The sequence below is a fragment of the Calypte anna genome, chromosome 2 (genome assembly GCF_003957555.1).
Source record: "Calypte anna isolate BGI_N300 chromosome 2, bCalAnn1_v1.p, whole genome shotgun sequence".
NCBI classification, from domain to species: Eukaryota; Metazoa; Chordata; class Aves; order Apodiformes; family Trochilidae; genus Calypte; species Calypte anna.
Window position 1 is genome coordinate 94,883,690 of NC_044245.1, and position 17,566 is coordinate 94,901,255.

At 36.8% G+C, this 17,566-nt stretch overlaps 1 protein-coding gene across 1 annotated transcript in view; it reads left to right on the top strand.

The window, feature by feature from the left end:
* The first annotated feature begins 5,572 nt into the window (after window positions 1-5,572).
* CD226 (CD226 molecule) overlaps window positions 5,573-17,566 on the top strand; it is a 30,743-nt gene continuing 18,749 nt past the window's right edge. The window contains 6 exon segments of the mRNA XM_030444670.1: window positions 5,573-5,597; window positions 9,683-9,759; window positions 9,762-9,917; window positions 9,919-10,014; window positions 10,016-10,034; window positions 10,969-10,971. Of these exon segments, the coding sequence (XP_030300530.1) occupies window positions 5,573-5,597; window positions 9,683-9,759; window positions 9,762-9,917; window positions 9,919-10,014; window positions 10,016-10,034; window positions 10,969-10,971 (376 nt within the window).

Consider the following 17,566-nt stretch of genomic DNA (forward strand, 5'->3'; position numbering starts at 1 on the left):
CAAGGAAGCATTTAGCAATCCATCAACAGATTTTGTGCCAAGGACGTATATGTTGGACCTTTTTCTACTAACAAGCACAGTATGATTGTTTTGTTTTGTTTTGTTTTGTTTAATCCAGTCTAACAATATTATTGGTGCCTGTCTCAGAAATATTAAAAATATACTACATAGTTGATTTCCATTAGTATATTCACCTTCTCATATGTGCATGAAGCCAAAAGTGATGAATAAAGAAGATTCTGTATTGGTACAAATATACCTGTACGAGGATTATGGCATTATTCTAACCATGGCAGTGTAAAGGTACAAGTTTCATGCACAGCAAGGCCCATGATCTTGTCCATGGAAAATAAGAAGAATATCCAATTATCTACTTTGGCAGTTCTATATTTATTCTGCTTAAAGCATCACCATCCTGCCATTCTCCTGCACTCTGATAGAAATTCTTTTTGGGTTTAGTCAGAATTTTACTATTTTTTCCTCTGATTTCTCAGGGACTAGCACAGTCTGTTTTAGAATCCAATGCTGACCAGAAGAGAGTGAAGTGGTACACAAGCCCATCACCACGTTCTAACCTGGGCAAATCGTGAGCAGCTCACCCATGTGTGAAGCCAGGCTGGCTGCCTCAAGGGGAAAGGAGTAGGGTTCTGTGCTTGTGTTATTTCTTGCAAAAAGAAATGTTTAATTTGGTTTAATTTAATTTAATTTCCTGGGGTTTTTCATGAGATATATTAATACACCAGACATGACAGCCTTTTCAAATGTAGCAGGTCATATAAGTGTCAGAAATTTCTGTTAGCAGAACTAATTAATGCTGTCAAACTCTTTTCAGAAAGCAGACTGAGAGCTATTTAAGATGCGTTTGATGCTACCCATCCTATACAAAGAATGGCTAATATCAGAATGACAGGAAATCTTTAGCTTTGTTCTCTTAAGAATTTATTCATCATTTGATGAATCAAGATGCCATGTTCTGTATATTATTATTATTATTATTATTAATGTTATTTTAAGAAATAGAATTTCTACTTAAATGAAAGGGAGACACATGAGACGCATATATATTCATCTCAGGCTTAATAGAAAATACAGTTGATTCAGTTGGGAAAAAAATAACAAACATTGAGACTGGAACATAATATCCAAGGAACATCACTTGCCATAATCTCTGATAGAAACGCCAGAAACAAAGCTCTCAGTCTCAGTCAGGGACAAAACACAGCTCTTAACAATATTCTGTATCTGTCATTTTATGTTTTGAAAAAAAAACAACCCAAAAGTTAATGCTATATATACAGGCTTCCCATTGCAAAATGAATACAATTTATAATGGATGTAAATGCTACTGCACAGGAGTTGATAAATGCCATTCTGACCTTGGAGATCTTGATCTAGGCTATTAGCTTGAATAATTCAAAACCTGTAGTTGTATGTGTGACAGTCCTGTGTGTGCATGAGGAGCCCTCACCTTTAGCTCTTTAGGGATGAACTACCCACAAAATTGAGGTCTCTGATTATTTCTGATCAATCGATATTCAGTCAACCCGAATCAATATGTTGAGATAGTTGTTAGGATATTTGATAAGCCTTTTTTTAGCAGATATGCTACTTTACAGGTATATCATGATTCCTATATAACACACACATAATTAAAAAAAAAACAAACCTGCCAGAGATCGGTGCCTCTTTTTTGAACACATTCATGAAATATGCAGTCACAATAATTAAATTATAAAAATAAACCCTCATAAAATAAATTATGATTTTGTAGTGGGTGTTCAGAAGCTCTATAGAAGTAATTAGACTTTCAGGTCCTTAGAAATCTATGAACAGGGTTGTAGGCTGAATTTTGGAAAATGAATAAAAATATCTGATATTCCTTCTTGAACTGGAGCCTAATTAAGAATAGTACTCACTACTGCTTTATGTCAGTATAAATATCATTGATTTCCTTGGAACTACATTAGCATAAAACAGATGTAATATGTTGTAGTGGGTTAGGCAAGAGTTTACGGTACTATTATGTTATTTCAACTAAAACAAATGATTACACCAGATATTTCTTGGTTCCATTAATTTAGAGCTAGCTGTGATACCTTCCTTGAAAAAGCCCTGCTGTTTTGTTGGGCTTTTTCTAAGCAAATGAACTTCTGTAAAGAAATGGCACACTCAAAACACTGATTTTAGTTCTAGATTTTAGTAGGAAAAGGATTTTGAGCTGAGGAATGGTTATGTACCAGTAAATGGGGGTGTAGAGTGAAAACAAAAAAACCTCAAAAACCTCCAAAACCAACCTTAATTCATAACAGTTGAACAGGTTTTAATTATTTATTTTGGTTTTGTTGATTTTTCCATTTCATTACAGATGTAAAGATTTGGTAGAATGTAGTTGTTTTACCTGGTTTCTTTGCCCTTCTTAATCCTTCTTTCCAAGGTCATTCCTCAACCTCCCCCCCCCCAGTAAGGGAGCATAAAAAAGGCCTTAAGATAAAGAAGACACATGAAATAACTTCCTTTGCTAAAAAGGTGGCCTGTGTCAGGTCATCAGGTCAGATGCATCAGCAAAAATGTTTAAAGATGCCATATACAAAATGTATATATACATATACATTGTTTGCTTTTTCTAGCTTTTCCCTGGATTTTGAAGGCCATTTTAAAACTCATAAACTTCTTTGCCATATAAGTTACAGATTTTTCTTGAAGGCATGATTGGACTGACAACATCATATAATTAAGGATAGCTTCAAACTTACATGAACCATTTTTGCAGTATATTTTCACATCCAGACTATTTGTGGGTATTGTTTACAAAAGAGTTCTGTAAGACTCCATCACCAAAAGATAAAAATTCAACAACTTTCATTTCTCTAAACTGACTTTCAACATTTTTTTTTCTTTTTATGGTAAACATGAAAAGTAAAGTTGAACCAGAAAAAGAATAATTCAGGAAAAATAATTGGTGTATGAGAATGACTGTGCTCTGAAATGGAAGGGTCTTTTTCCTGTCCCAGTAATGGATTTGTATGAGAACTTTGAAAGCCTTTCTGCATTTCTTTTCCTTTTATTAAAATGAAACTTTCAAGTTTCTGCAAGTAATAAAACTTTTTGGAAACTAGTGAAGTCAGAAACTTCAAGAGGAAGACAAGAACTAAGCTGAAAGAAGAAAGCTTGGTCAACCACACTGGATAAGTACATTAAATATAATTTACTGCCTCCTTTGTGAATCAGTTTCTTTCATGGCTTTCAGATACTGTCTTCTGTGTTATTACTGGATGAAAATGCATAGATTAATTATCAAAAAAATGTGACTAGAAATTTAGTATTATCTTCCAGTTATAAAAGTAGAAGAATTTATAGTTTTAAGGAGCTTTTTAACACCTTACTGACCTAAACTGTGGCTGATATTTACAGTCAATATCACTGAACAGCTGAACAGCTTAGATAGAATCCAAAGGCTTGGTGATAGCTTTTGTCATTCATCAATCATATAAATAAAAATGTAAACAAAAAAAATTACTTGAATATTTTCTTCAGATTATTTGTGAAGGTTTTCTCTCTCTTTTTAAGTAGATAATATTTTTTTTCCACAAACTTTCTTATGACCAACCAACACACCTTTCACTTGAGAGCTGACAGCAGTAGTGCTTTACAGTGCTCAAAATTTGTTCAGCAATGGTATTCCCCTGCTTAAATCAGACCTTTGTACCATTAGTATATCTCACCATTATCTTACTCTGTCACTAAACATAGTTTTTCTATGTTTAGATGGCATTGACTACTCATGAATAATCTCCTTGAGAAAAAGCTGTGAAAATACCCTTCCTGAATCTCAACACTTAGAGTTTTCTAGCCTTCATCCTACAACCATGTTTTTTATTACCTACAGTCTTTAACTTCCTGACCCATTTATTTAAATATTCAGTGTTAGCATGAAATCAAGTAAGTAGGCTAGTTCCAAAAATTGAAATAGTTTTTCAGTTACAGAGATATAAAAACATAGCCCTTTATCTAAAGATTCCTGAATGAACATCTTCTTGCAAACACTGATTTTGGGTTTTTTTTTTTTTGGGGGGGGGGGGGGTAGAAGTATGTCCTCATAGAAATATAATTTATATAATGTAACCTCTTGGAGGTTAGTATGCATAACAATAAAAAAATATTGGGAACTTGACTATGTAGATTATATTTTACGTACTTTTCTACATTTGGGAAAGCCTTTTAGATTTCTTTTCCTCTGAATCATCTTCATCAATATATGCCCCCAAATGTGACTGTATTTAATTCACAACTTTTTTCTTTGAATCTTGCTTCTTTTCTTTGAAGCAATACCTGGTCTTAGCTTAACTTCTGTGAGGTTAATGAATACATGCTGAGGAATTCTATCCATCATGTTACTGAAACAGGCATGCCTATAGATTAATCCAGTTTGGGGAGCTTTACTGGTTCAATTAGATTACACGCAGAATAGGAAAAAGTAAATTGAATTATTGTGCCTTTATCTGGCTGTACTACTCATCCATACTGCTTAGAGAAATAGAAATGAAGAAAAATAGGCATTTTCCTTTATATTAGCACACTGTCAACAGGGAGACCCTCATTCACAGAGAAACAGGGAGTTATATCACTTATTACTGAACTGCTGTTCCAGGTTGGTTAACCTGGGTTCCAGAGGGTTAGAGCTAATATACAGGGATGCTCATACCAGGTGCAAAATAGCTAAAATCTCCCTCTTCCAGCCCACTTACTTCATAATCTTGACTCAAAATTCACCAAAACTGCAGAACTTTTTTGCTTTGATTCTTTTCCAGTTGGTTATATTCATAGGTAAAGAAGTGGTACCTGCAGTGGTCTCCTTTTAGCTACCTCCTGTTTCACTGTCACAGTCAGTCTTTTTTTCTGGTGGCAGCAGCTGTCAGCACATTTATCTGTCTCCCTTTCTGTGCTATTGCTTCAGGCCTATCTGTTGAATCTTAAATACTAATGAATCATTAAAAAGGGTATTAACATATTGTGCTGGCCCTGTATGTATGTCCTATACTTCACAGTTTTACAGCAATTTACATTTAAAAACCTCATTACAGAGATTACTGTGACATGCTTTGAAACAGAAACGTTCATTACATATTATCTATGTATCAGTTTGGGAAATTAATGCACTAGGAAATGAAATTACTCACTCAGGGTCACTGAAGATATATGTTTAAGTCATGATTAAAACCCAAGCTGTAGATCTCCACTGTGTTTTCTGCACAATGGGATTTTTTTTTCTTTTTTCTTCCTAGTTTTTTATTCTTTTAGATCGTATCCTACAATTGTGCATTCAGATGGAAAATTCCACTGTGCTGTTTATGATGTCAAACTAATTTAGCCAACAATTAGTTAAATACAACCTGTTTTTCCTTCCTTTGATTTCAAAATATGGAGAGAAAGCAGGATTACTGGGAAAGATCTAGCCTGTGGGGAATTGTGGGCAGAGAATCAGAGGCAAGGAACTGATCAAGTGACTCTGAGATGTGCTGCTGCTCCTATTGCAAGCCTCTTCTCCACAGATTTTTCAGTCTTTCAGTAATGGATGGGCAGGGAGAAACAGTTTAGAGGTAAGGGAGGTACGAGGAGAAGCTGGAAGAGAGGAGGCTGCACAGGGGACCTTTCCTTCCACTACCTGCTCTGATATAACCACCACCCAGGAGGGGATGGTGGACATGGTATGTATGTCCCTTTTTAAAATCATAGAACAAATAGCATTGTCCTGGTTGGAAAAGACCTTTAAGACCACCAAGTCTAACCATCAACCCGGCATACTGTCAAGCCCACCACTAAACCATGGTCCTAAGCACCATGTCTATGAGCCTTTTAAATACTTCCAGGGATGATGAATCAACCTCCCCTGGTGCAACTTGAGGCCACTTCCTCATGTTCTAGTGCTTGCTACTTTGAAGAAGAGAGCAGCCTCCACCTTGCTACAACCTCCTTTCAGATCATTGTAGAGAGCAATAATGTTTCCCTTTAACCTCTTTTTCTTCAGACTAAACAACCCCAGTTCAGGCACTCCTCATAACATTTGTTCTGCAGACCCTTCCTCAGCTTTGCTGCATTTCTTTGGACGTGCATCTCCATGTCTTTCTTGTAGTGAGGGGCCCAAAACCAAACACCCAACACCGGTGTTTGAAGTGCAGCCTCACCTGGAAGTGCAGTGCTAAATTCAGAGGGATTATCACTTCCCTACTCTTCCTGGCCACCACAGTAGGAGTCCTGACACAAGCCACGACACTGCTGGCCTTCTTGGCCACCTGGGCACACCGCTGGCTCATATTCAGCTGGCTGTCAACCAGCACCCCCAGGTCCTTTTCCTCTGGGCGCCTTTCCTACCACCCCTCCCCAGGCCTGTAGCATTGCATGGGGTTGCTGTGACCCAAGTGCAGGACCTCACATCTGGCTTTGTTGAGTCTAATTACATCTGTATCTTCTGTAAAAATACAGTGCTTTTAAATGTGTGCCTGTTCACAAATTAAACCAGTAGTCAGCGCCTACATCTTTATGATTTGTGTCTGGGAGGTGTGTTCCCTGGGTGTTTAGAGAGGACTTTTATTGAAGCCTCTAGAGACTCAGTAATGCTCTGGTTACAGACTGCTTTTTTTTAGCAGGTATGACAAAGGACACTATTGTCAGGACTAGCTGACTTTGTAGCAACCTTTGTAATTACCTTTGTAGTATCTGTGTCTTTGGTACAGTAAATAAATGTCCTTAGACACTAACATATTATATAATTGATACTTAGTCATCATGTGGGGTTGAACATTGATTTCTTAACTTCCATTTTTCCTTCAGTGCCAGATGGAGAGAAATGAGCGTGAAATTCAAAGCAATAAAATTGTAATTTATATAAGTAAACAGATGAGTTAAGAAAAATTTTCATTTAAGGGAATTTGTCTTCATTTTGGACACTTCCTGAGTACTTTATCTTAGTATAATTAAAGAAAACAGATGCGTAAAAAAATTGATTCATAATAATAATAATAGCAAAAAAATGAAATATGGTTAGGTTTTCACCACATTTTAGGTTTTATGTAACACTACTCCTCGAAAACCACAATATACATACGTAGTGTGGCATGAAGAATAATATTTCAAGCTAAAGAGATGCTTTGGTTTCTGCTTCTTTTGCAACTGCAATTGAGAACAGCCTCAGAAGCCACTGAGGTTAAAGATTTGAATGTGGGAATCCCCATAGATCCTCTATAGTGAATTTATAGACTACAGTGACACAAAGCATCCAGCAATTAGACTGCTTCTACTCACAAGATCCTTTCTTTTCTAATGCAGAATGTGCAGTTTGGTTTCTAAAGCTTCCCATTTCCTGCTTTTCTTATCAGTAACCCTTCTGTTTCCTGAGACAAGCTAAATCTAAGTCAATCTTTTGATCTGTTTGAAAAGGTAACTTTGCAATGCAAATAAAGCAGGACTCAGTCTCCAACTCAATAATCTTCTATTTCTATTTAGATTTTTACTCCCGTCACCACATGTGCTGTTTTGTGAATCCAGATTTTGGGTTGGCCGGGACAACTTCAATTGTTCAGTTAAAATTTAAGTAAGTTCTTCCCTTAGAGTAGGTGAGGTTGCTTAAAGGAAGCTGATTGGGTTGCAAGACTTTATTAGTCCTCATAGCTTGTGCTGCTCTGGGGTTCCTGTATTTCAGGAAATTCTCAAAAGATTGAAGTAATTGAAAAAAAAAATGTGCACAGATGAAGGGACAAGTCATTAGAATTTTTTATGAGGTGTCATTTTTGTTAAACATAATTTGTAAGGCTAAAATGAGGTTATGAATATTAATAATGTGATGGATATAATATTTTCCTCATTTTTTAAGGAACTTTTGATCTCTGCATGAATTCAAAGAGTACAACTTCCTCATAAAAAAAGCAAAAAAATGTCATATTGAAGGGGCATATATAATCTACAATGACTGCACTTACCCATGGTTGCAAACATGATTCCTCAGACAGGAAAAATAAGAAGTCAATTATAAAAATGAAAAACTCACCAGGAAAAATAAAACCAAAACCTTACTGCCATTTCACTGAATCTCACATCTCCGCCCCTCCAAAAGGAGACCCCTCTTCCCCCCTGAAAATACTTGAATCTTCAGTGCAAATTGTTCTAGGTAACAGGAACACAAGAATCATGTAAGCTTAAGAGACTGTGGAAAGTAAACTTTTTTTTTTCTAAATTTCAACCAAAAAAACATTATTAGCAGTATACTTATATAAGTTTATAACTTTTTATTGCTTTCTGGGAGAAAATACAGTCTCTCATTGAGGTCGTACATCCTCTTGAATTAAAAAGTGGTATAGAGCACACAGAGTGCCAGACTTCATTGTTTGGTGGATTCTGTGTAGAGTAGAGATAAGTGAAACTGCAACAATGAAGAATTACAAATCTAACTGGGAAGTGGCAAGATAGAGTAATTGGAAACTTTAAAAATGCAGTATTATCCTAAAACATGCCTTGCTTAATGCAGATAACTATAGAGAGATTTTGATTTCCAGGCAGGCTGTTGCATTATGCAAGGTGTTTTCAACAGATCTAATGCTAAATCCTGCTCAAGCTTGTGCAGGCTATTTCTCACCTGAAACACCAATTTCTGTTGTCAGCTTTAGTTCAAATTACATTTGGTTATTAATTTGAGAATTTTAACGTGTTGACTCAAGCTTAGTTTTGACTTCAAATCATTCATTTTGTTCCAATTTTAAGCAGCTCTATAAAACCAGGGAGTGTTGAGGTGCAAAAATGCTTGCAGTTGTCTTGAGAAAAATCCATTAAAAATATAAGAGCGTGGCTTGTTTTGACAAATTTCAACATGAGTCACAAATACTCAGGATTCTTACACCTTTGAACAAGAATTCTTGAGCTGCATAATTTTGATTCCAAAATACTATACTATGCCATGTCATGTTATCACAAAGAAGTTCTCAGACCTTAAGACATAACTTTTTATAACTAGTCACATAATTATAACCTCTAATATATAGGAATTGCCTTATCTTCTCTCTAGATTTTGTATTCCCTGAAATAGAGATAAATGTTGAACTGCAGTGTATGGAAAATGAAGAGATTCTGTTGGCTTTGGATGCATGGCATGGAAGAATTCTGTTTGCTTCTGTTAATGAAACCTAGAGCTCCCTACTTCATCAGTTTTCATAGTATTCATTCATATTGTTAGAGGTTTATTTGTTCACAAAATTTACTCTGAGGTGGATTTTGCTAGGAATTTATTCTCTCCCTGATGCAACTTCACTTACACTTCAAACTTCTTTTTTTCTTAGAATGTGAAAGCAAAAAGCTCATGTTTGCCACATTTCAAAAGTGAAAATATCCTGTGAGAGGGGAACAAGGTGTGCAGAGATTGAGTAAAGCCATGTGATGCTGCAGTCACTGATTCCAGTTTTCTTTTAGATGGACTGTGTGGCTCTCCGTCTTCTTGTTTGTTCTGGTTTGTCATTGTTTTTTGTTCAGTTAGTTTTGGGGTTTTTTGCTTGTTTGCTTGGTTGGTTTGTTTTGTTTTTTGTAAACATTTCCTTCACTGTTTTACTTGTACTACTGCCAAAATTGTTTCTGATTTTTTTCTATAACTTCAATTTTCAGTTATGTTAATTCTGAAACTGAACGTCCCTGTGTCCTTCAGCCAATGTGAGAGGAAAGCTTGTGAATTCAACTATCAAACCTACTGAGACAGAGAAACTGGAATGTATATGTCAAAAAAAAAAAAAACCCAAGAAAAACCCATGATCACCCAGACATCCTAGATGAAACTAAATGTAACTCACAAAGAAAATACAGCTGTTTTGTATCCAATCTATGATATGCATATTGGAGACAAATGCAATGGAAGAATTTATATTGATAATGCTTCCAGGGAAAGACAAGATTTTATCCCTTGTCAGGAGCACTTTGGAGGATGTTGTTCCTTACTTTTTCTCCACTGTAATTTACCCAGATGGAATTTGGGAAAAAATTAATAGAAGTTATTCATCCAGGTAAGTAGAGCTCTCATTTTTTATTTATTTATTTGTTAATGATTTATGCAAAACAGAAATCCACATGAATTAAGGGTTTTTCTGGAGTTTTAATTTTTCTTTTCAATAATATAGGATGCAGAAATGTGGTAATTTGGGGAAAATAACTAGCATGACAGAAAAGTTATCTGATAAAAGGTCATTTTAAGAGATGCAGGATGTAAGGAGGGGACCTGGAGGATATGGAGGGATGTCACAGCAGCAATGTATTACAGGGTAGACTTCAGATACTAATTGTCACTGCAATAGTGTATTTCCATTGGGCCAAGGGTCTCATAGCATTTAAATAAGCCATAAGACACTGCAATTGCCCATGAAATTACATTGATGATCACAACTTGTAACTCTAAGACACTGGTGTTAATCCTTGGGGTTTTTTTATTTATTCTCCACCATGGAAGGAGTCTTGAGAGAGCTGAGTGTTAGTCATATAATTTCACTGTAGACAGTTCTTTTTCTATAAGATTGATAAACACAACTAGTTAAGGTCCTGGAACATGAAGCTTTTTTCAACAAATCCAATAATAAAGAAATCTGGCCAACGTAGTAGAAAGATAATTTGATAGATAATTAAAACCTTTTTCCAATTAAACTGTTTTCTTTGGTTAGTATTTATAATGTATTGATTCCCAATACACATAGCTTTTCTAAAAGCATTAGTTTACTTACAGTACCCTTGAAAAATAAACGATTCACTATACAATCCATTTCTTCAACCATAAACATTTCATGTCTACCTGGACTTCAGCAAGGCCTTTGACACCATCTCCCACAGCATCCTCCTGAAAAAGCTGGCAGCCCACAGCTTGGACAGGGGCACTCTGTGCTGGGTTAGGAACTGGCTGGAGGGCCGGGCCCAGAGAGTGGTGCTGAACGGGGCTGATCCAGTTGGCAGCCGGTCACTAGTGGTGTCCCCCAGGAATCAGTGTTGGGCCCAGTTCTGTTTAATATCTTCATTGATGATTTAGATGAGGGGATTGAGTCCATCATCAGCAAATTGGCAGATGACACTAAGCTGAGGGGAAGTGTGGATCAGCTGGAAGGCAGGAGGGCTCTGCAGAGGGACTTGGACAGACTGGAGAGTTGGGCTGATTCCAGTGGGATGAGGTTCAACACAGCCAAGTGCCGGGTCCTGCACTTTGGCCACAACAACCCCATGGGGATCTCCAGGCTGGGCACAGAATGGCTGAGAGCAGCAAGGCAGAAAGGGACCTGGGAGTCTGGATTGACAGGAAGCTGAACATGAGCCAGCAGTGTGCCCAGGTGGCCAAGAAGGCCAATGGCATCCTGGCCTGTGTCAGGAACAGAGTGGCCAATAGATCCAGGGAAGGGATTCTGCCCCTGTACTCAGTGCTGGTGAGGCCACACCTCGAGTCCTGTGTCCAGTTCTGGGCCCCTCAGTTCAGGAAGGAGATTGAGGTGCTGGAGCAGGTCCAAAGGAGGGCAACCAGGCTGGTGAAGAGACTCGAGCACAGATCCTATGAGGAAGGGCTGAGGGAGCTGGGGCTGTTCAGTCTGGAGAAGAGGAGGCTCAGGGGAGACCTCATCACTCTCTACAACTCCCTGAAAGGAGGGGGTAGCCAGGTGGGGGTTGGTCTCTTTTCCCAGGCAACTCTCAACAAGACAAGAGGGCATGGTCCCAAGTTGTGCCAGGGGAGGTTTAGGTTGGACATTGGGAAGAATTTCTTTATGGAGAGGGTGATCAGGCACTGGAATAGGCTGCCCAGGGAAGTAGTGGATTCTCCATCCCTGGAGATATTTAAAAAGAGACTGGATGTGGCACTCAGTGCCATGGGCTGGTAATCGCAGGGGTAGTGGATCAAGGGTTGGACTTGATGATCTCAGAGGTCCCTTCCAACCCAGCCTATTCTCTTCTCTTCTCTTCTCTTCTCTTCTCTTCTCTTCTCTTCTCTTCTCTTCTCTTCTCTTCTCTTCTCTTCTCTTCTCTTCTCTTCTCTTCTCTTCTCTTCTCTTCTCTTCTCTTCTCTTCTCTTCTCTTCTCTTCTCTTCTCTTCTCTTCTCTTCTCTTCTCTTCTCTTCTCTTCTCTTCTACATATTTGGACAATTTTGGGATTTTTTTTTGTTTTGGGTTTTTTGTTTGCTTGTTTGTTGTTGGTTTTTTTTTTTAGGGAGTTGCATGATGTCTAATCTTTGCAATTTGTACATTTAGTTTTAAAGTTTTGTTGGCTAAGCTAAATTTGTATTGACCTTTAAATGTATGCAACTTTGTAGACACATAATATTCCACATGAAACTTGGGCTTGCGCTAGTACATTGGCACAGATTAAGTTAAACTGATGTTTTAAAGTTTTTTGGTGGCTATCAAAATTGAAGTCTGGTTTAAAATTTAATTTATTATACCAGGGCACTGAAATTTTCCAGGATTTATCTATACTGACCTGTTACTGTGGAACCCAGAGGTGTTCCCACAACACCTTAAGCACCTAAGTATGGAACTGAAAACTGGCAACAAAATAAAGATAGGGAATATATGGTTTGCTTTCAGAATTTCTGCTGAAAGGAAATAATGGAAAAAATGCTATATGGCATTGTACTCATGATGGAGATTCTTAACAACTCAAGTGTAATGTTCTGCACATAATAATCATATTTCTTGTCACACAAATCTGGGTAAGGTATCTGGGATTCAGTTTTGCTGCCTTGCAAAGTGAATGATGTTTCTGCACTCAAACTGTTCAGTCAGTCTAGTGCTTCATTCCTGGTAATCATCAGAGGTCGTGATTCTGCTTTCCATGTGCTTCATATGACTTTTAAAAACTCCAAATACAAAGGAAGCAAGATTTTTATGATTCTGATTTGTCAGCTTTTTCAAATTTGTATATCTTGAAGCCTTAATGACTAAATATTTCAAGCAGTGTCTAGCAGTTACAATAGTGTCACTAGAGCTGTCACCTCAAGGGGTAGCGAGACCCTCACACTACAAGCAGTTAAAAAATTTAAGGATCATGACTTGCTTTTTTAAACAAAAACACATAAAGAGAGGAAACAAGTAGAGTATTTGAAAAGTATTAAATGCATTTATTTTTTTTAGTATTTTGACAGCATTGCTATTTCTTTCCCTTTAGAATAAAGGCATCTTCAAATACAAAAAGGTCCACTCTGTTTAAACTCATATATTATTAAAGATGCTGTAGAGTGAATAAAAGATCACAACAGATTTTCATGGTATGAGGTGGCAAAATAATACTAGACAAACTTTATTTAGGATTCTGCTCCAGGCTTAGTCTCTATCTGTAGAAAAGCAGTTTACCTCACCATGATACTTTTTCTCTCAGGGACAAAAGTAAAAAAAAAAAAAAGCCAGCAAACCAACAAAAAAATTAAACTTGGATAATCAGTGGCTGAGCTCTCATAATAACCCGGGATCCCAGGAGACAGAGGAGGTTATAGCTGTAATTGCAGGTCTTTTCTTGGTGTGCTGTCTTCATTGCATCACTGGATTGAAAACCCTTAAAATATCACCACTTACATAATTTTTTTTTATGCAATTATTGTAGTAATTGATTTTTTTTTTTTACTAGATGTGGTCTTAGTTTATGCCTGGGGCTGTATCAGGATCTGTAATAAAAATATTAGGACATATTTTGTTCTTTTTTGACTTAAATTTTGGATAAAAATTTCATACAACATCTAGGAAATAGGTTAGAAAGTACTCTTGCAGACTGAACAGCATATCCATGCTTTCTCTATTGGCAGTAACTGAAATATTCTGACAGGAAAGCCATAATACTTTCATATTGTAATGAAAAGTCCACATGCTATGTAGCTACAGACTATTGCAGGGGAAGTAGTGTTGAAACTCTGCACCATAATTGCAAAGAACTTGAAAGTGTGTTCTGCCACAGTTACACATGACTGTATTGGCAAAGAATAATCTAGTAATCCCACAGGAAGGTATTTGCCAGCTGGGTGAATCTGTTCTTCCTTTTTTTCTTGTAGTGTGAACATATATCCAACAGTTTTCAGAACAGAATTCAAGAGATTTTTTAGTCCCCTAATGTTCCCACATTTTATGAATCACAGCTACTCCTCCACTAAGCAAGCAAAACTCATATTTTCAGAGAAAAATCACTGTAATTTTTTTGATGACAGGTAAAGATTATGTAAGAATAGTCAGAGGTTTTATTTCACCTTTCTTCATGAACAGCTTAAGAACAATTTGCAGTTTCTTATATACAGCATTTAGCCAGGTAGGTCTTAAGACTGATTTTTAAGTGCAGTATTAAATGTGAGGAGCATAGAATGAAGTCAGTACTAACAGAAGCATTAGTGTTGGAGACCTCACACTGTGGTTGTTCATCATCAAAGTGATGTTATTTTATATGCTTGATGCCCAGAAGAGAAAGCCTTTGAAGCTGCAGATACTGTAATTTTACTTTCAAATGACAGAGAATGATTCCCCCCACTTTGGAAAGTTTTAAGTCTTAGCTTGATGGAGTGCTGGGAGATATCACATAAAGAATAATATTAGAAAGGTTGAACCAGATGATCCTTGAAGTCCCTTCCAACCTGACATTCTGTGATATGATTCTATGTAGGGAGCAGGGTATTTGGTCAATCCATTGGGCAGGTGTGCAGGAGCTGAAGGTTTAGCTGACAATCCAGGTGGCCACTCAAAACAGGATTCATCTGTGTTGTTTTGCCAGTTGCCAGCTATGTACCTAACAATAGCAAAAGAGCAGTAGTAATCCCAGTCTTTAGTACTCTGGAATGGATGCTTGAATAACTTTAGAAAGGAACTGAAAGAAGAATTGGCAAATTTCTTTGTTCTTCATTCTATAGGCTTTGTCTGCTGGTTTGTCCAGATTTTTCCTTACCTCCTTTGAAATATGGATCTACTTATTTACTTGGTCTTTTTCCAGACATGTCTTGAGTTCTTTGGTTCTCCTCTCTTCAGTTAAATTCATCAGTACAACAGTAGCTCACCTCTGAAGGATTTTTTGAAGTCTGAATAAAGAACCAATTCAGAGCAAAAGAGTTTAAGGAATTATTGTGGCATCTTCATAATTCATTCAAGAGAAAATAAGGTCTGGTCCTGTAGTCACACATATCTGCCTTTAGGTTTTTAGTTTTGTCTGCTCTTTTTTCAGCCATTCTTGATTCCATATGGGACACTGTAATGCTGGTATATCAACAGGAAAGGTTAAGATAAGATCAGTAGACACATATTTGGTTCAAAATGTGATTATATGATTTCCATTAATATTTGTACCTCAAAGTCTTAAGGCTTCTACAACTCTGAAGTATATTTCTGCTTTGTCCTAATCTGGCAAAATATTTAAAATGCCTTCCAGGTTCAATACTTTCTTGAATTTAATTAATTTAATTTAGGCTTCCTATACAGACAGTACATAAAATTGTTTTCCTATTGCACTCAGATCTGTAATGATACATGAGGTACCATTACTACTTGATGATAACTTTGTATTGTCATTGCTCACGATTATAATCTTGCTCCTTTGTGTCTTGCCCTTATGAAAGTATGAGGCATTTCTTCATCAGATGCAGTTCAGAGAAATACTTTTCAAATTACCAGACCACAGCACTGATGCCTCCTAAGAAACTACAAACTACAGTCTGATTCATCCTGGCTTGACAACTACTGATAAGTACATCTGGCTTCTTGTGCTTCACACATCCTCCCAAACCACTTGGCCTTATTAAGAGTTAGTTCTCTAGGTTGCATTGAGACAATATGTAGAAATCCTTGGATTAAGGGGTTTTAAGTTTCTAACAAAAGGTATAATCACAGTATCGATTGTTTTATATATAACAGGATTGGAGATGATTGAGTGTAAGCAACATCTGTCTCAGAAGCAAAGTAAATCAACCTGTGAAGAGCTTCATGATGCAGAACACAGTCAGTTAAAGCTGGATCAACAATCTTAAAATATAGGATGGACGAATTTACAAAGTAAATTTAACTTAAAAGTACAGAATAATAGACATTATTAAAGAGATCACAAATAGATATGTTCCAGTCCTGTACAATACAACTTTGCTAAACAAGCAGATATAAAGTCAGAAGTCTTCAACAGCACAGAATTATGTGACATATGAACTGTTTAAATGAAAATTGGCCCTTGTGGCAGAGCTGTGTTGTATGTCTATTTCTAGAAAGAGCAAATGTGGTTAAAATTATGTGCAATATTTTTATCCTGTATTTATTTGCATTTTGAAACTGTTGAATTCTAACATGAGTATCCCTGTATTTCGAAACGTGTTTATTTTCTCAGGACGTTTGTTTCAGTTAGGTATTAAAATAGCACAGCTTGACTTAAAAAATTCCCATGATGCTATGCTCTGAATAGAATGGGTAATATTCTTTTGATGTTCATAGTGATTTTTACATCCTTAATGTGAATTATATGGAGTTGCATAATTGAGTTTTTTTCCTGTTCTATGATTGGATTTTTTTTTAAATTAATGAGTAAATTTGTGTTTCTGTCAGTCAGTGACAATGCATTACTCAGGGGATGTGTTTTGCTAGCAACTCTGAATAAGAATGGAAGTTCATTAATAGGGTATTTAAATGCCAGATGTACCATGAAGTACTCCCATATTTTAAATGAGTGATCAACCTCTTCTGTGATAGTAGAGACAGAGCTTGTCTATTCTTAGCTAGTGTGATGATATCTATGCCACTCAGCACTTCTATATTAATGTTCTTCTGCCTGCCAAAAGCAGCACGTTGCAAAGATTTTTTTCAAGTCCCTATTCACCTGAAATAGCTTGCTTTCTATTTATCTCTGTCTCAATTTAGAATGTGATTCATTGGTCTACAGTGAAAAATTAGCAACCCTTTAAAGCACATGGAAGCAAGAACTAATCCTGAGGGATCTTCATTCTTCAGCTCTTAGACTCCGAGTTTCCCAGAGCCAGAGCTATCTCTGTATCTTACAGTGTCAGCCACATTGTCAGCACCTAATTAGAAAGCAAGAGGATGGGGGCAGGTGAGGCTGCCTTTTTCACACCTCTGCTGTGATTATCAGCCTGTTAAGTGCTGCTTTTCTAACGTTTTATTTGCCATGATGAATTAAGCATTAGATGCCCCTTCAGTATAAAAAAGCTAGAGGGAAAAAAGCCACAACGGCTAGACAACTGCTGGGTGTCTAGCAAACATATCCTCCTTTCTGAAGGAAAAGCTTAAATCAAAAGGAAATATAGAATTGTGGGAAAACACATTCCAAAATAATCTCTTCCATCTCTGTGTTCTGTGCCAGAATAACCATATCTACAATATCATTGGCTGATTCCCATGTTGAAAATGTATTTATAATACTCATGTGCAGTGATTTTAACACTTAGAAAATTCTGTTCCATTGTTAGACATCTAACACAGGTATCTCTTGTTTAATACTGAATTTATTTGTTGTAGTCCTTCCTTAGTAAAAATGGGAAGGTTCTCATGCTACCAGCCTTCACTCATCCCTCTGTACTAAACAAGTAGTTATTTCAACTTTTCTTCTTAG